Source organism: Falco naumanni, chromosome 8 (genome assembly GCF_017639655.2).
Source record: "Falco naumanni isolate bFalNau1 chromosome 8, bFalNau1.pat, whole genome shotgun sequence".
Classification (NCBI taxonomy): Eukaryota; Metazoa; Chordata; class Aves; order Falconiformes; family Falconidae; genus Falco; species Falco naumanni.
Window position 1 is genome coordinate 972,435 of NC_054061.1, and position 22,682 is coordinate 995,116.

Sequence of the window (22,682 nt, forward strand, 5' to 3'; positions counted from 1 at the left end):
GCTGGAACGGTACAGTGCAGTGTCACCTGAATGCAGACTCTGGTATGTAACATTTTACTGTCCTGCAAAAGCTGCTGTAAGATTGCAAGGGCAGGACGTCACTTCAGACTGCTGTGTGGGTCCACCCCGGCAGCAGGGCATGCTCTTCTGCTCAGGGGCTGGGGTGCAGGCTGGGGTGCACCAAGGATAAATGATTGCTACTGCCTGTTCCTGCTCAAGGCAGCCTCATTTTCCTTCGGCCATACAGACGAATCACTTCAAGGCTGGAAGAAAGAGATTCTCATTCCAAGACCCCCACTGAAAAGGAATTATGCCAAAATTATACAGGTTGCCTGTAGGGCAACATCCTATATAAGAAACATAAGCACAAGAACAGGACTTCTAAGGATTAATAGTCTAGTTAGGAACTTAGAAAACTCCTCTGGCTAGAAACCAGACACAGAAGGCTACAAGTACCTTACTCTCCATTGCAAAAAGTCATCAACATTCACTGAATAATGAACTCCAAATTGTGAAGCACAAGATAATGTATTGATCTCAAGTAATACTCAACAGTTACTGTAACCTCCACGCTAATAAAATGCCAGACTGAAGAAATACTGACCACCAGACTGACATAAAACAAAATACGAAGCTTTAGGAAGGGTGGGGGAATTGCATCCTAAGGCTAACTCAGTTACATAATGCAATTATGGTGTGCAATAATAGGTGCTTCAAAATTCTGATATAAAAGAAATCTCAGGTTCCAAGCTAAAAATGTCAACAATTCCAGAATAGGCTGTTCTATAACCCAGCTCTACTACTTCTTGCTGCAGAAAGTAAGTTGATTTAAAAAGCACAAGGTTTTCAAGTCCTGTTCTATGCAGAATTCGGAGGCTTCTCCACAGTGTGCTGCTTTCAAATGGCAGGAGTGGCATAATTACATTATCAATGTAACTTACACTCTGTAAGGCCCAATCGTGTGAAACAAAGAGCCATTTACATAAATCTTTCGCTAAATAGCAGGCTCTATTACCCCAGTATTTAAACAGAAATAGACTCAATTTTCTATACTGCACAGTAAAAGAAATAACATTACTAGTCTATAAGCAGATGTAACAGCTAAGAGAGTCTAACAGCCACAAAAATAGTGTTTCCAGCCAGCCACGGCCTCCCTGCAAGGTTTCCATTCCCTGGGGACACCAAAGCTAACAGCACTACAGAACAGAGCTCGCAGCCTGGCTGGTATTTCAGCCTGCAGTAACCCAACTCCGAACGCCGCTGCCCAGCACCAGAGGCACAGGACTCCCAGCCCTGTCCAAAGGGCTCCCACCAGCCCAAGGGCTTCAGCACTGCCCTGTCCTTGCCCAAGTGTGCAAATGCACATTGCCCTGCATCACCTCTCCTGCTAAGCAAGGGCACGGGGCAGGCACTGCTGTCCCTGCCAGCAGTCACATGTAACACCGGCTCCAGCATCCTCATCCCTACCATCCCCAAATCCCCAACCGTGTCAGGCCGCAGGACTGAGCAAGCACTTCCAAAATTCAAAACTGCCAGAAGAGAGGTGGCTACTACTGTGCTGCTAACCCGGGTTGGCCCCAACAACGGCAGCTTCCCACCACGCTGCCGAGCACACAACTGCTGGCCATGCTCCGCAGGGCACGCCTGCACCAGGAGAGCGGGCTCAGGGTGCTGGGACAGGGACGGGCTGCCCACCCGCTCTCGCCACACGTCCCTGGGAGCAATCAGGGCACACCTACTGTCCCACAGCCCGCACCTGCAAACCAGCACCGGAGAGGGTGCCAGGAGCACCCGGCTACAAGCTGAGAGGATGGCCAGCAACTGCTGGGCAGAATCCGGCCAGGGTGTCGTAGGGCAGCTCTCCTGCCTGCTGTTAGGGCAGCTCTCCTGCCTGCTGTTAGGGCAGCTCTCCTGCCTGCTGTTAGGGCAGCAGGGCAGACAGGCCAACGAGCCTAAACCTCTTCACCGCTTGAGCAGAAACACCCAAGGCGGCTCCGCATCGCCGGCGGCACCGGGCGAGGAGGGAATGCCATCTCGTGGTGCTGCCTGCAAGCGCATGGCACGGGCAGCGTGCGGGCAGCGGTGCGGGCAGCGGCAGGGGCTCCGCCTGCCCCCCAGCTGAGGGGGTGCCCCTCGGCCCCAGCCCCCAGCCTGGCGTGTGCCAAGCTGCAGAAGGGTCCCACCCCAGGGGACCAACACGACCCTCTTGTTGTTCTGGAAAGGCACAGGTGGAGGAAAGCCACGGGCCCTGACCATCGCATAGAGGAGCACATCTTACCCCTCCGCCTGCTTAGGTACAACCTTCACACCTTGCCTTCGACCTTCACACCTTGCCTTCGACCTTCACACCTTGCCTTCATCAAACGCATCCCTGGCTGCAGCCGACCTGGCTCCTGTATCTCAGACTGCACCTGGGGAAGTTAAGTGCCGAACACTGTAACACAAAATGCTCTGCTTCTATGAAAAAGGAAGGTATCCAGGCGAAGTGCACATATTTTGAAAAAACTGAATAATTCCAATGAGTTCCTGTAGTAAATTTCTTTCCAGACTGATTTGCCCATCTTAAAGACATTCCTCCTCCATCACACTAAGAGGACCTCAAGCAAATCAGTGACAGCAGAAGCCACAAAGCTGACTTTGCCTTTAAGCTATCCATAGCTTTGAGATGACTTTTTTCTATCCTAGCTGCCAGTCATGAGTGTTTCCTGAAGATATCAGAGCCCATTTTACACATGTGGCGTGGCAAGCATGGTGCCAGCAGACAGCAGTTTGGAAGCACGAAGACCTCCGTACCCAGAAAGCCCTCAGCCCCGCAGCACGGAGGTACCCGAGCGGGTACAGGGTTATCCCGCAACTCACCCCAACAGGAACTGACGTACTTCATTCTCCACTTGCAAAAACCTGGCAATTAAAATTAAAGAATTCTTGTGCTCTCATTCGTTCTTGCTGCAAACATATTGACTGTTTTCTACAAATAACAACAGAACTAATTGCATATAGTCATTATTCTGAATCCAAGGAATTAAGAACTGCACATACCTTTCCAAACGAGAACATGTACGCTCATTTATCAAAAGCAGCAGTTCCTAACCACAGCAATGTTTCTTAGAAGTTATTTGAGGGAAATAGCAGGCCTCTAAAAGCAGCAGAGTGTTTAGCAGCAGAGAGGAATCACTGCAGGTTATGCATAATGATTTGTATAAAAATGACGTATTTCAAAGCAATGAAGGGATGGTTTTCCATGCAAGATCAAATGGAGCCCACATAAATCAAAATCACAGCCTCAAAGTCTTGCGAAAAATAATAATATTTGAATTCAAAAATATTCTGATTCTTTCTTTTTTAACTGCAAGGAAATGAAGCAGTGACACTGCAAAATCAGCTAAACCTTTCCAGATTCCTCCACTTTGTTATTGGTTTGGAAAAGTGGTAATAGTGAATAAATGTAAATAAATAAATAAAAAAGTCTAGCAAACCTACTGCACGGATTACCTGCTGTGATACAGATCAATAAATACAAAAGCCTTTCAGATACACTTATTTCAAATACAAATCAATTTGTCATGTTTGATTTACAGTTCACAGGCTCACTTTAAAACATCACCTGTGCTAACCTAAAGGCCACCCCAGCAGAACCTGCTGCCCATTCTAGCAGGCTCAGCCCCCTGGCACGGGACGACACTCCCCTTGGCTCCATACGCCACAAATGCCCAACAAGCCTGGCTTTCTGCAGCTCTGCCTGGGGACTGGCCACACGAGCCCAGGCACATCAGGCAGGTATGACAGAAGTTAACGCCCCTACTTCCACCAGGATTTTTCCTCATCTACGTTGCAGATGCCCGAAAGGCATACTTGGCAAAGCACCATCCTTCCGACCCATCCAATACATTCCTCAAGACCTCTGCCAGTGCCCATCCTCCCGCACCAACCATTTTCTCTAGAAACATGTGGCAAAGGCAGAATATTTTCTCTAGCATATTTCTGAACTGACATACAAGAACATATACCCCAATATCTGTAGCAGGCTATCCACCTGATTACCACCTATCTCTCACTGATTCTACGTAATGAAACCGGAGGACGTATAAGAGCATGTTTCTAGAGAAGCTGGGTGTAATTCCGCTGCAGAGTGCAGCGATGTTTTAAACCTAACCTCATAACCTGAGAGATGCACAAGCCCACAGTGACACTTTCCACAGTCTTGAGTGGCTTCTCTGCTCCATCCTCATACGTTGCAGCTGATACACAAAGCGCCCCAGTCGAGGCAACACATGGTCTTGGTGGCACAAACACGCCCTTGAAGAACCCTGACTGCTTTGGCGTCCTCTTGAGAGCACGTCTGGTTGCACCTTCCCACCCTATTTTGCAGCACAACAACATTCAAAGGTTCAACCTGCAGAGTCATAACAGAAAGAACAAGAGCAGGAGGCCTGAAGTCAATTCTTAACGACAGCATTTATGAGTAACTATGGCAATTATTTTTTCAATCATATCAAATTCCTGGTTAAAAGCATGTGATGCACTTTGCTGCCACACACAAATGAGGATTATTTTAACCTTTCTGCTCTGCGCTTCTGGCTGTCATAATTAGCCTCACTATTCACCTCCAACTGCCCTCCTCAAGTCATATGAAAGTATACTACAGAATACAATTTCCATTTGCACTTCTATTTTGGTTCAAATCTTTCACAATGAAAAAGCATTAACTCTGCTTCTCCTCTCACCTTTAATTGCCAAACACTCAAGAAAAGCAGCAAAAGGTGGCCCTGCTTCCACTTTTCCATGTGAGTTTGGAATTTTCAAATGAGTATTTCAGAGCACATCCATTGGTTAGCCATAGTGTGGCAGTCTAAACTATATGGTTAGCAAATTTGACTGCCCAAGCTTGCCAGATATATAGCTCAGGATTTCTGCAGCAGGGTGAGAGGGGAAAAAAAAGACTTCTTTGCCTTTTTGGGTTTTGGCGTTTTTTAATGAAAACCTTAAATACATCTTTGCACGGTCCTACTCTAGGGCAAAAAAAATCATAGCTGTAGATGATTAACAGAAACCAAAGAGAAATAGAAAGACTCCAGACTAAGCATCTTTGTCTATATTTACTGTTCAAAGTTCTGGCTAGTGGGGATATTTTGGGTTTTTCCTTTGTAAAAGAATTTCACATACATGACAGTTTGATTTTCAGAACAGGGCATGGCACCACTACAGGGATCCAATTCCATTTTGTACTGAGCCACCAAGCATCAGAAAAAAACAGTCAATCGATTAAAACAAAAACATGCTACCACATCTTTTAGAGATTCACGTTATCGGTCATTTCCTCATGAGATGGACACTGAAGACAAGTGGCTGACCCCACTGAGATCCTGTGCAGAAGCCTGGTGACTTCAGCAAGCCCAATGTCGTCTTTACAGGCTTTCAGCAAACAGGAAAAACTTGTTAGAAGTGCAACATACTGTTCCCCAGTCCTACCCTACCCATAAAACCAATCCAGTTTTCAAGGATGTGACAATTCTTAATAAAAAGTTACTTAGCACAGGGCACTCTCTGCCTCCCTGCGCCCAGGGTGGCTGCAGCAGAAGCAAGGTTGCACACCACAAGTCGTCATGGCACTGCTGATGAATTAAGAGTCGCTGGGACTACCTCAGCTGCAAGCAAGCATGTGGGGCTCTGCTCCACCACCACACCAGCTGGGGCTGCCTCAGGCATCCTCACCGCAGCGCAACACCAGGCAGGTTCAGCTCAGTTCTGCTGTGCATCAGTCACACAGCCGCCCAGGTGCCAGAGTTGGCTGTGCGTCTTGCGAGCAGGGACACCCAGGTTCCTCTCAGCACTGCCTTTGTCAAAGCCAGACCTCCATTAGCAGGAGAAGGACAGCTGGCAGCTGGCTGAAACAAAACAAAGCAAAACAAAAAAAATACTCCTTCCTTGTGCTTTAAGTTGGTTGCATCAAGGATGAATTTAGCCCAAAGTCAGCATTTGTTTAAACACCTTGTCCGGCTGAGAACATTCACAAACCCATGGGGTTTTGTGCCAAGGAACACCCTGCACAACACAGCAGCTTACATCTATCCTTAATGTTTAAACACACGTGGCCAAAACAAAGATTATGGAACCCGCTCTATTCTTCACCCTGGTGTTCACAAAAAACAGTCACAGCTAGAGGGCAAAAGCCTAGCATCAGCTTGTAATAAGGATTAGAACTCATGCCTATCTCTACGCTGCTGTTCAAAGGAAAACACCAACAAAAAGGGCAGTTTTGATGCACAGCTTGGAGCTCGGGTCTGAGGGACAACAGTGCTCACAAGGAAAATTTAGCAGGATGCTGTTTTGCTAGGATGCAACACAGAAACGCTCTTTACCTGCCATTAACACCGCCTTCTGTCACTGCAAAACATTTTCATTTTAAAGCCTACTAAAAAGCATAGGGATTGTTGCACTACTAGGCCAAAAGCCATACTGCACCAAGCCTCAACGCAGGGGTCAGCATTCTGCAAGGACAGAAATCTAGAATTCATTTCTGCTGATCAGATCTTTCTTTCAAACAGATCCCAGCCACCACGGCAGAGCCGCTGGAAGGGCAGGTGCTGCTGTGCTGGCTGTGCGCACCCCTTGTGCCACAGGGCAGCCGTGCCACGTCCCCGAGTCCGTCACAGCTCACAGCCTGGCACACACCACCAGCGGAGCAGAGCCTGTGGCAGCAGGCAGGATTTGCTGGCTTTCTTTACTGCATCGAAGTCCCTCTTGCATGTTGTGACCACACCACGCTCTGCAAGCAGCAGCTGGGCTGTTCCCGGCCAAGAAAGGCCACCTGCTTTTCACCACTGCCACAGCACTGCCCAGCCTGTCCTCCGCACTGGGGCCAGCGCCATCCCCGATGGACACCACCAGGGGCAAGGCTGTGGGACCCAGGCCGGGCACCCTGGGGTACCAGGCAGCAAAAAGGCAACCGCTCTGCTCTGGGACTCGCATGCAACTGATGCGCAACCAACGCCTCGGGCACAGAAACGCGGGTTTTCATCTAAGCATAAAGAAAAAGCTCTGATAAAGAGGAAATCCAAAGCTTTCAGCTTCAGGAAGGGCCAGCACATGCACAACGCCCCAAAGCAGGACCTGCATGAAGGCTCATCGAGCCCTGCCCCTCCTGCACACCCTGCTCACCCCGCACACCCCGCACAGCTCGCACAGCCCCGCACACCCTGCTCACCCGCACACCCCGCACGCCCAGCCCGGGCCAGCTGCCGCCGCCGCGGTAGCACAAAGCAGCCTGGCGGCTTTCTGCGGCCCGGCCCCGCTCCGGCGCGTTGCCCACGCCGGTTTACTCTCCCACTGACAGGATTTACGGTTTTCCACGCGGCCGCCGCGCCACAAAGGCCGCCGAAGAGAGAACGGGGCGGAGCCGGAGCTTAAGGCGGCAGCCAGAGCCGGGCAGCGGGCCCCGGAGCGGGCGCAGCCCGCGGCCCGGCCCCGCCGCCGCCGTGAGGCGCTCCTGCCGACCGGCAGCGTCCGCGGAGGCGGGGCCGGGCCCGTTACCTTGCGGAGGTAGCTGGCCACCACCTGCTCGAAAGGGTACCGGTACACGCGGTGCACCTCCACCGTCACCCCCATGGCGGGTCCGGCCCGGCCCCGCTGCTGCCCGCCCCGCCCCGCCCCGCGGGCCCGCCGCCGGCCTGTCCCGCCCCGCCACCATCTTGCGTGCGGCCGGCGGCCGCCTCGGGCTGCCCGGCGGGGCTTCCGCGGGCCGCAGCAGCATCCCCGGGCCGGGCCCGCACCGTTGGGCTCCTGGGGTGCCCCGCGGCACAGCGTCGCCACAGCTCGTGGGACCATTTAGGCTGGAAAAGGAAAAGATGAAACCCAGCCACAAAGCCAGGGAAGGAAGGGAGCGCATCCGCCGCACCGCCGGCCCCCGCCCCCCGCCTGCGGCCTTGCTGCCTCACAGCGGGCCGGGGCCTGCCTGCAGGCCATGGCCCGGAGCAGCGGTGGCCCTGGGCAAGTCTGTTCTCTTGACACTGCTTTCCGAGCCGGAGGACACACGGGCAGCGCTGCCTGGGCGGCCGGCAAGGGCTGTGGCTGGGATCGCGCCTCAGGCCTTGGCCCTGCTGGAGCCGCAGCCCCAGCCCCGCAGGAACAAAACCAGCAAAGCAGTAAAAGTAACCCATAGCCTTGACGCGATGCTTTAGGAAAGCTCAAACCTTTGTTTCACATGAAACAAGAGAGCATTTATTGGGCAAATCGAGTCAGTGTATTAGCAAAAATAAAATGAGCACATTTGAAGCAGAGGGAGCAAATCCAGGTGGTGCTGCTGGGACCGCGTCTGCTTGCAGCCCAGCCCTGACGCTGTGTGTGGACAAGTGCCATGGCCCCCAGCCCGCTGGGCCAGCAGGACACCGGGCTACGCCAGGGAAAGCACAGCTGGCTGCCAGCATCGCCACAGGGACGTGTCGGGATCGATGGGAATAGCTGACACACCAGGAGGTGTAATGGTGGTTGAGACATAATTACCAAAGAACAATAAATACTGATTTTATAAATGGGTATTTGCATCTAGTTTGATTGTAAACAGTAAACTATCAGGCAACAACTTTGCCTGGTAGCTTTTTTCTTATCTTAAGCCAGCAATTTTAAACAAGCCAAACAAACTATGAGATCAAACAGGTCCAATTTGAGGGAAGAGATCCGCTTGACAACCATTTCTGATTTGTGAGGTCTCGCCTGCCCTCAATGAATACCTCAGGGACTACATTTTTTTGTATTGCAGATCCTGATAGGATAAATGCAGCCAGCCAAGTATCCACTCTGGATTTACGCACATTTTCTGAAAAATAAACCCTCAGTACCCACTGAACAATTTCAGTAGGAGACATGGAAGTCTAAGACTTAAAACAGCATTATTTCCAATAATTTAAATTTTTGTAGAGAAATCTTATAACCTACCATAGGAAAACAAACTTGGCCATAAATTACCCTGTGTAAGCTTGCAACCTCAGCACGAAGTACATGTGAGCAGTCTCTTACCTCATCAGAGTCTCAGAGGCAATATGCAAGTTAAGGCTGCATTAACATTACTTACGAATATAAAATGAAACAAGTTAATACTTTGGGAAAAAAATAGTTTCCCCTGTTTGCCTCAATGCCTTGAATCCCCTGTGTTCTCTGCCACCAGTGGCAGCCTGCAAAGTATCCCATATCATTGCTTCACCTCAACTAATTATAGTTTACCTTCTGCAGATTACAAAATGGGATTAATATTAAGCAGCAGAAGTCCTGCTCACCATCAGCCTGATCCTGAAAAGTGCTGAGCATCGTACAGGGGAATTTTGGTTCAGCAGTTCCTCATAAGTAAGCTGAAAACTTAATAACTACTATCTATAACAATAAATTATTGTTCATTTTTTTATAGCTCCAGGTTCAGAAAGGGTTTTCAATTTTCCCCATGAATCAGACCTCAAAGGAATCATTGTGTCCACTAAAGCAGATATAAGAGTCGGCAAAATCTTCAGGAAATGCTTGTGACACTGCAGGGAAAGTAAAGAGTTAACTGCAAAAAACAGTGTAATTTTAAAACATTCAGCAAATTAAAACCATGGGGAGGCACTGCTTTGCTGTTGTCATTACAGACTTTACACCCTGACACATTACTGATGTGCCCAGACTGCACCTACTTCTGCTGCTTTTAATGATGTTACTGGAGTGCCTGGTGGGTCGGGACCTGGCTGTGCCGGGCACCAAACACCTGACTGAGGGCTAGTGCCAGCAAATTCAGGCTGGGTTCCAGATGCCAGAGACATTTACAGAGGTGCTTAATTTCCAAACACTGATAATTTCCTCTACTGTCAGGGGATATGCTCACCATGCAGACACCGGGATCTGGCCTGATTTGAAAGTTAGACAGGTGTATGTAGCAGGCAAGAGGGACAGTCAGTAGCAGAGGTGTGGTGGTGAGATATGTATCATGTGCCTTTCCCTTGTCATTATAGTGAGGCTGCTTGAAGGTTAAATAAACCAAAGTTTTTAACACAATATTGCTGTGGTGCCTGTAGCCTGCTGCAGGGGTGGCAGTCCCGGTCAGGCAGCGCAGATCTGGCAGGGCTGCAGGCCTCTCTCGTTGCAAGCTGGACATCGGAGAGCCCTGTAGGACTCTCTGAATCTGTTTGCCAGCATTGAAAACTTGCTTCCATGGCACAGTGAGCAAGGAGCTGAGCCTGACCCTTTACACTGGGAACAACCATGTTCAGCATCCCCTTCCTGAAAGAGACAGACCACAAAAAGAAATCTGTTACTGGATATCAGACACCAAAGTCAGCAGCCTACCTGAAAGAGGGAAATCCTGTCTTCTGGTCTTTTAAGTAATTGTTACTCCTGACATGCCACTCTGATGATAATGTTCAGCTCTGTACAGCAAGATATTCCAGAAAAAGGCCCCTGTATATCTGGGTACAAGCTGTGGATACTTCTAGAAAATGAGAAGTTAATGTGACTGCGCTTATGACACAATTCATCTTTCTCCTCCTGCAAGGGTCCACATAGCTCCACCCATATTCCTGTCATTTCTTAACACATCCATCTTCTCAGCTCTGTATCCTCAGTTTTGAGTTTCATTTCTTCAAGCATTTCTTCTCACCCTCCCCCCCCCCCCCCCCATCCCTCATCACAGACAAACACAGCTTCTTTCAAGCTGTCCCTAGTGCCTGCAACTCTTCCCCCGGGGTGCCAGACAGCCTCTTTCAAATCTCATCTTAAAATTCACTGCTTCCACAGAGCCCAGAAATTATTAAATATGTGCAGCAGAAGAACGTAGTAGCATGGCATAGGTTTGTCCCTTTGATGTCAGGTTCAGAGTCCTGCATCATTCCTCTGCAGCAGTTCTACTTTACATGGCACTAGAGAATGAGGTTTTAACTAAGGTATAGGCAGCTGGTGCCAGATATGCTTCATGTTGGTGCCTACTTATAAATTTCATAGTCCAAATTAATTGACTTCTCAGAAGAATAACCTTACTGTGACTTGGTCATCTTTAAATGAATGTTCATAATACCAGTGTATACAAAGTCCAGAAGTATTCTAAAAAAAAAATAATATCATAGTTCTAGGACCTTCAGGTTTTACTTTTTGTTCCCCAGACATCAAGGAGAATGGAAGTACATTGCTGAGTTCTCCAAGGTTAACAGATTTCTCTGGAATGTTGCCTTACAGGAGCTGTTGTCCTTCTCCAAAGCACGCTGCTCCAGTGAGGGCGACTGGAGGAAGACAGTTACCTTTTGAAGGTCCTTTCTGACATATTCCTCCAAAAGTCAGAAGTGATTTTTTGATGACTCTGATATCTTCTGATAGATGGGGTGAATCTTGGCTTTTACATTAAAGCTCTCTTTCTGAAAATCAAGTTTATTTCAAAACTGACAAAGGCCAAAATGCCTACTTAGTTTCTCATGGCTGTTTCCAGTTTTCATGGGGTGTTTGTGCAGGTGAGCCATAAGCAAGGCTGCTGGTTGCAGACAGACTGAGGCAACCTGTACTCGGCACAGGTTGGTCTCAGATCTGCAAAACTGTAATGCTTTACATTTGCCCTGCACGACATTATGTTTTGTGGGATCAAATTATGGTCAGACTAATTTGGATTCTGACCAACAAAGACTAACCCATGAGAAAACAAGTGGAAGGCACAATCTTATTTCAGCTGATATTAAAATTTTAGCCTCCAGCAGTCTCAACCACAGAGCAGCTGTGTTTAGCCTTGTCAGGCTGGAGAGACTCCGGCCTGCTCTTATTCCACTGGGAGATGGCGATGAAGGATGGACCTAAGCCAAGCTGCATAAATGTCAGTAATCTCCAGGGAAAGAATCAAGTGGGAGGACATGAGCATCTGGAAACACAGCAGCTGTCCCCAGAGCACAAACTGCAGTGCAGCATTGATTGGTTATCTCCTGAGTGGAAAGAGGAGCAAAGTGATGCTTTAAACCCAAATTTAGTTAAGTGCCAGATACAGATGGGCCTTGGGTGGGAATACTCAGTGGCCTGACTAGGGCTGTAAGACCCAAAAGCCTTAGGCAAAAAAAACCACTTCCCATTTTCTCTTACCTGCACATACTGGTTGCAGGCAAAATTTTTGTCAATGTCTTTTCTATGTCCACCACCAAATCTTTCTTTCCTTTCCCGGTATATGAAGGTCCAGTCATTTATTCCCTCAGTCTGGATGAGTCTTCTCATGAGCTCTCTCTGGTCCATTGGCGCACGGACGATTTTCAGGTTATTAGTGTAGATTATGATCTTGCCAAAATCTATAATTGGGGAAGCCTGTAGAAAGATTGTATCAGTGTCTCGCCTGTATAAATACACTCTGCAAACACTGATGATCCCTGGGTGTTTAGAAGATCCCCTCCACCCAATGATCTGCTCAGCTGGCTCTGCAGCACAAGCCAGCTCCCCAACACCACCCAGCGCACCAAGCAGAATGGCAGTGGAGACCCAGCCCTAATGGGTTATGGGATCAGACCAAAACGTTGGGTCAAGTCTTAGTAGCCTCACTTTAATGTTATGTTCTGGATGCGGAAAGCTTTCTGGAATGTAAATTCTCATTCTAACCCATATGCAAGAAAAAAAAAAAGAAAAAAAAAAAAGGCAAAACTCTAAGACCAGTGGTGTTGGCATATATGGAGAAGCAGCCTCCTCAGTGGGGACTAACCTACATTTCTATGAAAGCTGAGTAGTTGGAGTGCAGGCATAGAGAGGGGTTTTCATGTTTTTGGCCAGAAGTAGAAATTCCCCATGATGGTGACCTATTCTTCAGCCTATCAAAGCGTTTTTCAGATTTTAAAGAAAGCTTTTCTTTGAAATTTATTAATGCTGGCAAAAAGGTCAGATGATTAAAAAAACCCTCATTATCTAATGCTGAATTGTGTTCCTAACAATGAGGAACCAGTCTAAATAACGATCTGTAGACACACTTGAATTTGTATTCTTTTCTAATGATTTTAAAGCTAAACTTGGTATGGTCAAACCTTTCTCTGAAAGCAGCATCTTGCTTACCTGGTCCCCTTTTCCCTTTGCCCTAGGTATCCTATGGCAGTCACCATAGCCTGTTGTTTTACACACTCTTCATATTTCGCTCTGTTTAAGTATCCGTGTCAAGAAACTATGCAAAAGGAGATGTTCTCCTAGGAAAATACCCTACCAGAGTCACATCTGCTGACGTGAGATGGCTGATGGCTCTCCTGGCACTTGGGCACCTGCTGCTCTATGGGGAGAAGTGTGGGGGGGGAGGCAGGTGAGCACAAACCCTCACTATCAGCAAAAGGCTTTAAAAGCCTTGTATTTGTTACACAGACATGGTGTCTCCACATACCAAACGCATGCTGATACAAAGCAAAACCAGTACTGGATAGCATGATTACTCGAAGTATTTATGGTTAGGGAAACTAGGGAAGAGATGAGCATTACCCAAGAAAGCAGAACAAATTAATGGTGTGGATAAGATCACATTGGTGCTCTGCCTTTAGGCAGGAGAGATTCATTGTGGTTTGATATTTTCGGTTAAACTAGATGTCCAGTGTATCAGCTAAATATAGTTCTGATATCAGGCATCTGGGTTTCCTGTGTGCAACTGTGATGAGCACGAAGAACTAACAGACTTTTAAGGTACTCAAATCAAGGCCATAAAAAGCATTTTAAACTTTTTTAAGCACTTCAGTCTCTTTAGTTATGCAAGTGCCAGAGTGACATTCCTTATTTACCCAAAGACCACAACGGATGATGACACAACTTTCTTTATATCGCAGCAGTTGGTGTACTTGAGTGACCTCACACTTCCCTCTGGGGATACACTCAATTCTTGGCCTTTCTGCAAGCATCTGGGGCACCACCAGCAGGCAGGCACTGCAAGACAGGGCAGGGGGGAGAAGGCAGATGGGGGACAAACAGATGAGGGGGGGGGAAACAGACCACAGGCTGACTGGTTTGCTGGCACTAGCTGCTCACTGTGCAGCCTGAACTGGAGCTGAATGAGCTGTCTCCCAGGCAAAGGCCAGGTACTGATTCAGCAAACCAGCTTGCCTCACACTGTTCTTCCTTTTTATCATCTTTCCTCTGAGCAGACTCGCATCAGGTTTTAGAAATCTACTTATTATATCAGTACAATGTACTCTATTTAGTTTGCATATCAGCGTGATGTGGCTGTGTTATCAATAGTGCTGATATGCCATCACTGTTACATGAATTGCTTGGTTGGTGCAGCTAGATTTGATAAAACCAAATAGCAGTAAAAGATACATAAATCCAATTTGACAGGATAAGAAAATGAACATAATCCCTGTGTATTAATCAGTTTAACATCTATTACACATGTACTGGCTTTTTAGTAGGACTAAAGAGACACTTCTGTATCAATGACATTAATTACATGTCAACAAAATATCCAGCAAAACTAAGCCAGGAGTTTAAAAGTAGCCAAAGGGGAATTCTGACTTGCCAGAGGATGCCTAGCTCGGAAGCTCACTGGTATGCTGCTGCCGGTGGCACTAACCCTTTTGCCAGCTGAAGTCACGCAACTTTGATGTGTTAGATGTAACTAGTTAAGATAATATCCACCTTACATTTGACTGCTTTAGATGCATAGATATTGATATATATGGCAATGTTATATCTTACTCTACAAAATGGAGAGATGTAAATCAATCCAGTGAGAAGACTGAGCACAGCTAGCTAGCAGATGCTGTTCACTTGCTGACTGCACTGCTGCAAAACACACAGATCCTGCCATTTGAAGAGTAAGCAGAACACAGAATTTGTGGGATAGAGGCTGAAGATTTACAAGATTTAAAATCCTGGACTGACAAAACTGAGTTTTATCTGAACAAGGTTCCAATTTGAGACTCCTGTTACCATATTACTATAACAGTTGTTTAGTCCAAAGTTGGTTTCCAAACAGTTTGACAGCCCTGGGCTGACATTACTTACCTTGCAAAGGCTGTCGCTAGACTGGTAGTCGCTGAGGAGAGGTGAGTTACTGGTGAGACCATATTTCTTATCCTCTTTGAATATGCTGATCCGCTGGGCAGTCATCTTGGCTGTCGAGTAAAACCTGCTTTCTGGCATTTCCCCAGCCCCACAGAAATGGTCCCCTGGCTCGAAGCTGTGGCGCAGAAAGTGCCGAGTGCGCTCTTTGGCTGGGGGCTCGAGTGCCTGCCCATCTTCATAGACTTGTTTTAACACTCGACCACTGTAAGCTGATGATATTTTGAACCTCACTTTGCGGGGCCTTCCTTCATGCCGCTGATTGAGTTTCTTCTGGTGCTCATCCATTATTAGGATTTCAAGCTGCAGGTCCCGGAGATCAACAGCAAGAGCTTTGGGTCCAAAAGAAAACTCTCCCCAGCTTCTCCCAGCCACACAATGTATAATTCAAGGTTTCTAGTAGTGCCTCTCATCTTACAGCAAAACTGACACCACTGTATTAAATATTGATAGATATTCACAAAGAGAAAATATCGATGGTAGTGAAATATGAGGCAGGTTAGTGAATAGTGGGTAGGCTGGCTTACCACAAGAGGAAAGGGGTTAACTTGGGGAGGACAGAATTAAATAGGAAACTCTGCCCATGTTCTGAAACCATGGAAATGTTTCTGCTATGTGATGTGATAAGGACTACCCCAAATACACCATCCCAGCAGCTCTTCACAATTTTCTGACAAGGTGAGAAGTTAAAAGGACAGGTTCACAGAAAAAGCAATCCAGCTTCACAAATAGCAAATGCGAATGATTCCTCTTCCATTCTTGCACCAAAGCCCTGAGAGTACAAAGCTCCATTTCATTTTGATCCAAATGTGTTCCTTTACAGGTTGGTGGAGATCTAATTAAGATTTTCTCTCTCTTTAGCTTTCAATCCCTATTTGTAATTCTTGCTGCCTTTTCAGGGCCTTTTGACCATTCTAGGCTTGCGTTTCATTTTTAAGACAGTCACCTACCGAGAGCCACCGAAGACCCAGCCCTCTGCTCACGTGCAGTCCTGTGCAGGTGCCTGGGGAGCATGGCAGTGCAGCCATTCTGATTCCAGTAGGCAAAGCAGCGGTTTGCAGAGGGGCTGAGCAGAAGGGATGGGGCCCCTGGTTACCCTGGGGAAGGGCCGTCTGCCTCTGGCAGGTCTCTGCTTGGTGCTGGTTACAGCCAGCCTCACTCAGCCGCTGGCTGAGGGGCTTGAGCTCCTCGACACACACACAAACCTCCGTCCTGATGGCAGTCACCCAAGTTACCGTCCCTTGACAGCTGTTGTTAGAGGTGCCTGCTGGTTATGGCGAAACTGATACCTTACCAGCGTGTGCTTTGTGACTGTCAGAGCGGGGCTCGCTCCCTGCACCATCCCCTGCTGCGCACGCAGGGCTTGGCTTTCCTTTTGAGGGAAAATGAAGAGTGTGTTTAGTGCAAAATGCATCAAGAGGGTAACTGCTGTCTGGGTTTTAGACATCTCCTGATACCTACTTGTACCAAGTACACGCAACAGGAGTAAAGTCTTTCAGGTGCCAAGATTTCAGTAAATTTCCACTATTAAATGCAATTTCATTGAGTGGGAACTTCAGCTTTCTGACTACATCCTGCCAAGGCTATGTTCTTTTAATTCAAACCTAGTGCTTTTAAAGATTAATATTGTCAATAGATTGATTTATTGTATTTATTAAAAGTTTCTTCATTAAACGCTAGGACAACAGTTTAGAAGGCTGTATATTAATAATACACAATATAGACCTTCCAACCAACCAGCCAGCCTTCAGGTGCCAAAAACAGTTTCTGTTGTGACAGACGTTGATTTTGCAGCTTCCTTGGGCTGCTGAAAGCCTCACTGTAAGTACACGTAAAAGATGTATATTCCACCAAGAGAACATGCACGAACATGCCTGGGTAAACATACAGCCACCGATACGCCCTTTTCATTTCCAAAACACTATTATAATGTTCATGTCAGTCTCCTATCCTATCTCAAACAGGAGGATCTTGCATTACGTGAAAACTCTGATTTGCATGAATCAAACTCAGCTCATACTGCATTTTCTTGAGAAGCTCGATCCATCCCTTTCTCTTCTAACTCCTGTGTGACTCAGGCCTCAGCATTACTGCTTCTTCAAAGGTACACCAGCAGTCTTAATTTGACACAAATCATATTTTGTAAGATGCCTTAATTGGAGTTCATTTTCTTTTGATTAAGGGAACAATCAAACAGGAAATGAAGTTCAAAGCAGCAATGAGAGAACACAGCGCGAGCACCACTGCCGCCTTCCGCACTTGTGAGACAAGCAAAGCAACAGCCCATCCCAGCCCATCCTTACAGTTACTTACGGCTGCTGTCAAAACACAGCAAATCTACCCTGGCCCTGTAATTTTCAGGTTAGAACCACCCCATCCTCTGCAGCACGATCAGCTGGATGTGCTGTTTACTTGAACAGCTTGGGGCTGCCTGCGCAGGGGCTGCGCTCAGGGGAGACCCAGCCTTCTGCAGAAGTGCAGAGTCCTACAGCCACATGTTCCCCGTGTAAAGCCACGCTCAACGCACCAAGGCTGCTCGCCAGGCTTTGCTGCAGAGGGATTCCTCACTCACCTATGCACGCGCTTCCTTTTATGTCCCTGTACAGATAAATATTGCAAAGAAAAGATTTCTGAACAGCCTTTCTGCATTTGTTAGCTGTTCTGAACAACTTGGCTCGACCTTTCCACATTAAATATCCCAAACAGGGACTTTCCAGGTGGTGTTTCATGAGGCCATCTCCAAGGCCGTACCTGCCGCGCGCTGGGGGCGAGCGGCACAGCTGTGAGCTGGGTATCGGCGGGTGAAGGATGGATGGATGGTCTATGAGCAGCTTGACACTGCCTGCTACAGCCCTGCCGGCCTGGCAGCATTCACGCTGTTCTCGCGTCAGCATGGGTTTATTTCCCACAGCTAGCACAAATCTTACTAATAATACAACAATGATCTTTTTGCATTCAACAGTGAAATCATTAAGTTTCATGATCTAGATCATCACTGCACTGTGCTTTACCTCAGACTCTGTATTTTAATGACATCTGTCTTTCAAAACGGGCCCTCTCTTCGCTGTCCTCCCCATCTCAGGAAATACGAAGTGATTGTTGGAAGCGTGCTGGAGGCTCTGCAGAACAAATTGAGACAGCCCTTGCCCTAAGGAGCGTAACATGTTGGGTTAGATCTATTGCAACAAAGTAGGGTATGTACAAAAAAGGACAGAAAGAAAAGCTATTGTGAACTGGACTGTAAGGCTTTGAAGGCATGTTTCTACCTGCAAGTTTTGCTGAAAGATGTTTTGTTGTGTTTCACTCCCTTGGAGCAAGTACTACAATCCTCCTCAGGAAAGCACAGGGCAGGCAGTGCATCGGGATGGGGAAGAGCACTGTGGTTTCAGCTGCAGCAATGCCCAAACGCTTCAGTCCTACCCCACTGCTCACATAATTCTGAGCATGCACAGCATCTTAAAGTAAGATCTCTGGGTGACTGCTAGAGAGGAGAGAAAAAAAGGGGGCCTGAGACAGCATTAGGGGCTACAGAGAAGAGCTAGAGGTCATGGATAAGACAGCAGGTCAGATACGACGGAAGCAAAGGAGCAAGGCAAATGCTTGAAAGCAAGGACACAAGCATTAAATTTGCCTCAGTGTGAGAGTAGCAAGCAGAAAGGTTGAGATCAGCAGGTCAAGAAGATAATTTTAGCTGATAATTTCAAGGAATTGGAGCAGGCTCTGTGTGTGCTGAAGAGGCCAACAAGTAAAAGCAGGAGCAAAAAGATGTTGCACGAAGTCACAAACAAAGCTGCTTGCTGCTGCCCTAAGGAAAAAGTACATTTTGGATATGTGCTAGGAAAAACTCACCAGCATTTAGACACATCTTGGATGCATGAAGAGAAAGAAGGGAAGGAGTCAGTATTTGCAAGACTTAATGGCAAGACAGACAGCGGCATTACCACTGCAGATGTGGAGGTGTGCATGAGGAACTGCGAGGCACGCCATGTGAACCATAATTGACCGTTAGTAAAAGGAGGAAACTTTTTTTCCCCTGTTGTTCTGGGTTTCCTTGCAGCCGGGGACAGCCTGTCCCTCACGAGAGAGGAGCACGGTTAGACACACCCAGCACAGGCAGGGCTCGCACCAGCCCATCTCTTCTAGGGCGAGTTACTGAACCCCTGAATACAGGGGTCTGCACCACACCGGGCTTGCCCAGCCTGTGTGCTGCCGCGGCTGCGATACTGCACCATCCCCTTCAAGAGCTAATTAGGCAGCCGGGAGCATCCTGACATCTTGGCCCCTGCTGCTTTGTCTGAAAGGCTGCTACAGATGCTAGTTTGTTGCACAGTTAGAAATATTCTAGCTTCTGGCCTAAATTTATTCACAGCCCATTGGTACTTGTTTATGCTTGTGCCAATACTGTCCTTTAGTTTAATACCTCTTCTATGCTGCTATTTTTTACCTCCTGATGAATTTAGAGAGAGCAGTCATGTGTCCCTCTGAGCCTTTCGCCTGCTGGGCTTAGCAAGCCCGTTAGCTGACGGCTCAGGCATTGAGACAAGTCACTGGAAAGCAGAAAACCAAACAAGGTGGGGAGTGTCAGGGGGTTTGTCCAAGCCAGAGCCGGTTTTTGGCTCTTTGGTGGTTATTCACACATTTGCCCTTTGGTCCAATTTTCAGGCCTCCTTCTGCCATGCTCCAATTTCCTTCAAATTTCAGAATTGCCATCAGGAGGTTTCAGAGGCATTTCTGTGCCCTGAGAACAGGTCTCTCCCTCCTCTGCTGCTGCCAGCAGCTGGGGGATCCATGCTGTCCCTGCCCAAGGGGCACCCCCTCCTCTCCTGCTGCCCTGGGCCCATCGATGTGGGCAGCGGGGCTGGATGTGCCGCTCGCCGCTGCCCACGGGGAGGCTCGTGCTGCTGCCGGTGGGAGGGTTCACAGCACGGTGCCAGCAAACTGAGGATGTTTCTCAACATGCTACATGACAATGAAAAAAAGCAGGGCTTGGGATTCCCAGAAGGGTGTTTGCAGGCAGCACGGTCACTGCTCCACCTGGCCTGACAGCCTGTGCTTAGATTTCATCATTCATTACAAAATGAGGGTTTTCCATATATCGTTGAACAAACTGCGTGCAGCTTCCTGATAGCATCTGCTCTGCAGGACTCACTCACTCGAACCTGCCAGCCAGGGGGATTTGCCACCCAGCAGGCAGAATGGCTACAATAAACCCCTCATATTTCTGATCTCATAAAATAAAGGAAAAAAAAGTTAATTCCCTTCTAAACCAACTTGCTGCAAGCACAGACTGATGTTTGTACACCAGCCATACTCCCTCACTGCTGGGGCCAGCCTGCAGAGGACCAGCCGTGACAGGATGGGTGACCCGGGTGCTGTCAGCCTGACCAGACACAGGGAGCGGTGACATGGTCTGCACATGGAGCAAGACGTTTTGCCCACTGATGCAGGACAGCCTAGGAAGTTATGCTGGTTACGGGAACCTTGCACCATATATAGTGCCACAGCAGGTGCTTGATGAAGGGAGCGGCTGAGACCGGACTACTTCACCCACCAGCCTGAGGAAGATATCCATGAGGCTGTTGCCTGAATACAGCACTTGTTTCTTCATCTGCAGAAAAAGCCTCCCAGTACAGTGTGTGGGGTTAGACTGGGACCTGGAGTAAACATGTATTGATTTGTCTGGTGCAAAGTCTCAAAGCTCTCAAACTAGGGGTCTTCACTGTTGCTGGCTCCCCTTACTTCACCCAAGTCTGTCAAACACCCTCCTGCATTTTTAGCTGAAGAAGTGGTGAAACACAAGCCTCCTCCAGCCAGGCTTCCATTCCAGTAAATGGGAGCATGCCATTGATATAAAGAATCGCATTTCACCATTCCTCTTTCCATTAAGTACTACCACAACACATGGATCTGTATTGAAGAAAGTTACAGTAATTAAGCAAAGCACAGCAATTCTGAGGAAAGATGGCAAAAAAGACAGGACCAGACCAGTCCTTATATACGTAGCGAAAAAAATTCTCCCTTTTGGCATGCCTTAAATGTGTTTCAGAAAGTCCTATGTTCCCATGTAAAAGAAACAATGCAATACAGTGCCTGTCAAGCAGTGAGATCACCATCTTTTCATTTCAAGCACTGAACCTTTCCAGTGCTCACACTGGATCACCACCTTGATCGGACAAGGTCTGCACTTGAAAGAATCACCCAAAGCCCTCCTTAAACCCAGATATTTCCCTCCAGATTAGTTGATAGAAGACTTGCCATCGCTGCAAGCAGCAACATGGCATGCCAGGCTGCATCATTTTGTCCTCACGTGGTCCCCAGCAGCAGAGCCTATCAGTTCAGTACAGCCACCTCCACACTGGGGACATGACAGTGACAGTGCAAATACATTGCAGAAGAACGCAGGTGGAGATGCAGAGCATGGACATGAGATCTGGAAGACTATAACCTTATCCCTCTGCTTACCCAAAGTATCAGGAGATATTGGCATCTGCAGCTACAAGTATATTTCAGCAAATAAAAGTATTCTGCAAATTACTGCTCTGTATTTTCCTATTCAGCAGCATCAAGAAAGTCTTAGCTGAGGTTTTATACTGTTTTATACTGGGGGCCTTACAAACCAGTCTACATGAGAAAAGACAGGCAAAGGTCTGCTTCTAGATATCTTCCATTTATCTCTGCAAGCAGCTCATAGTATTTGTAATCTTCTATCTGACATTAAAGATTGTATCGTTTCTTTAAATGAACAATTTAAAAGTCTGAATAATTTTCTTAATACGAGTTGCCCCAGCCAGATCTGACTGAACAGGGAGGTCACAGGGTGCTCAGTGCTAGCTATACAGCGCTCATTATTAGATTTAGCATCACCAGGGTGGAAGTGACCTCAAGAGGTATCTAATCCAGCCTCCTGCTCAAAGCAATCTGTTCACTATTCTCTGTTCCTACAGATATGCATAGCAGTGAATTTGTTTAACAGTATTAGCAGAAAGCAGGCACAAAAGAGCAACACACAGCAACTGAAATGGGTGGTACCAGTGAAACTAATTAGCCTGACAACACAATTTCAAAATTATGGAAATCATTACGAGATTGGCTCAGCCCTGGATGCAAGTGTAAGCTCTGATGTTCAGATCAGGAAGCACTACGTGTTGTCTCCATTTGGTGATGGCGAGCAGTCTGACCTGCACAGTGCATGGCTGAAATCCACAGCCATCTTCATCCTCTACCAAAGATTTACATAAAAAGCCCTGAAGCATTGGGCAGGCAACTTGTTCCTGCTACGAAATACAGGGGCAAGCATGGACCCTGCTGAAATTCCAGGGAGCTGAAGCAGGGGTTTCCCTAAGGCAGGGCACACCCCTGGCTCCCACAGCCAAGGGACCCATGCTGCTGCGGAGGGTTGGTGGTTGCAGCCCCAGCACTCCCACTCCCCTCTAGGCTGGGGTTGCTCAGTGCCAGTCTGCTCCCCCAAAGGTGTTCATTCACTTGCCGATGAGCATGTGCATCAACTGGCAGTCAGTTGCTGCTCATTCACCACCAGCCCTTGCTGAGCATCCTGACCATGGGGCTTCTTAACTCACTTTTCTTTCTCATCCTGCATCCAAACTTCTTGTTACAGAGGGCTGAAATCACGGGTCAATACACCCCCTATAGGCTAAAGGACCAGGACACAGCATAAATGA

At 47.7% G+C, this 22,682-nt stretch overlaps 2 protein-coding genes and 1 long non-coding RNA gene across 22 annotated transcripts in view; all 3 read right to left on the reverse strand.

Moving 5' to 3' along the window:
- PRELID2 (PRELI domain containing 2) overlaps positions 1-7,634 on the reverse strand; it is a 79,443-nt gene extending 71,809 nt beyond the window's left edge. For 8 of the 18 annotated variants that reach the window (XR_005829230.1, XM_040602894.1, XM_040602892.1 and 5 more), the window contains exon 1: positions 7,531-7,634. Coding sequence is in view for 8 of the 18 variants with exons in the window: in XM_040602894.1 (XP_040458828.1) it covers positions 7,531-7,605 (75 nt within the window). In the remaining 10 variants the exon portion in view is untranslated. The other 10 variants (XM_040602902.1, XM_040602895.1, XM_040602903.1 and 7 more) reach the window with 8 other exon arrangements.
- Positions 7,635-7,749: 115 nt separating this feature from the next.
- Positions 7,750-15,356, reverse strand: GRXCR2 (glutaredoxin and cysteine rich domain containing 2). Its single transcript, XM_040602590.1, has 3 exons — positions 14,947-15,356; positions 12,073-12,288; positions 7,750-10,242 (listed from the first exon to the last, which is right to left on the reverse strand). The coding sequence occupies exons 1-3, from the start codon at positions 15,289-15,291 to the stop codon at positions 10,063-10,065; spliced, it is 741 nt and encodes a 246-aa protein (XP_040458524.1). The 5' UTR covers positions 15,292-15,356; the 3' UTR covers positions 7,750-10,062.
- A 2,692-nt stretch (positions 15,357-18,048) lies between these two features.
- Positions 18,049-22,682, reverse strand: part of LOC121092511 — a 43,389-nt gene continuing 38,755 nt past the window's right edge. For 2 of the 3 annotated variants that reach the window (XR_005829333.1, XR_005829330.1), the window contains 2 exons: positions 18,853-18,868; positions 18,050-18,151 (listed from right to left, as the gene is read on the reverse strand). This is a non-coding gene — a long non-coding RNA (uncharacterized LOC121092511). Of the gene's footprint in view, positions 18,152-18,852; positions 18,869-22,682 lie in introns of all 3 variants that reach the window. The other variant, XR_005829332.1, reaches the window with a different exon arrangement.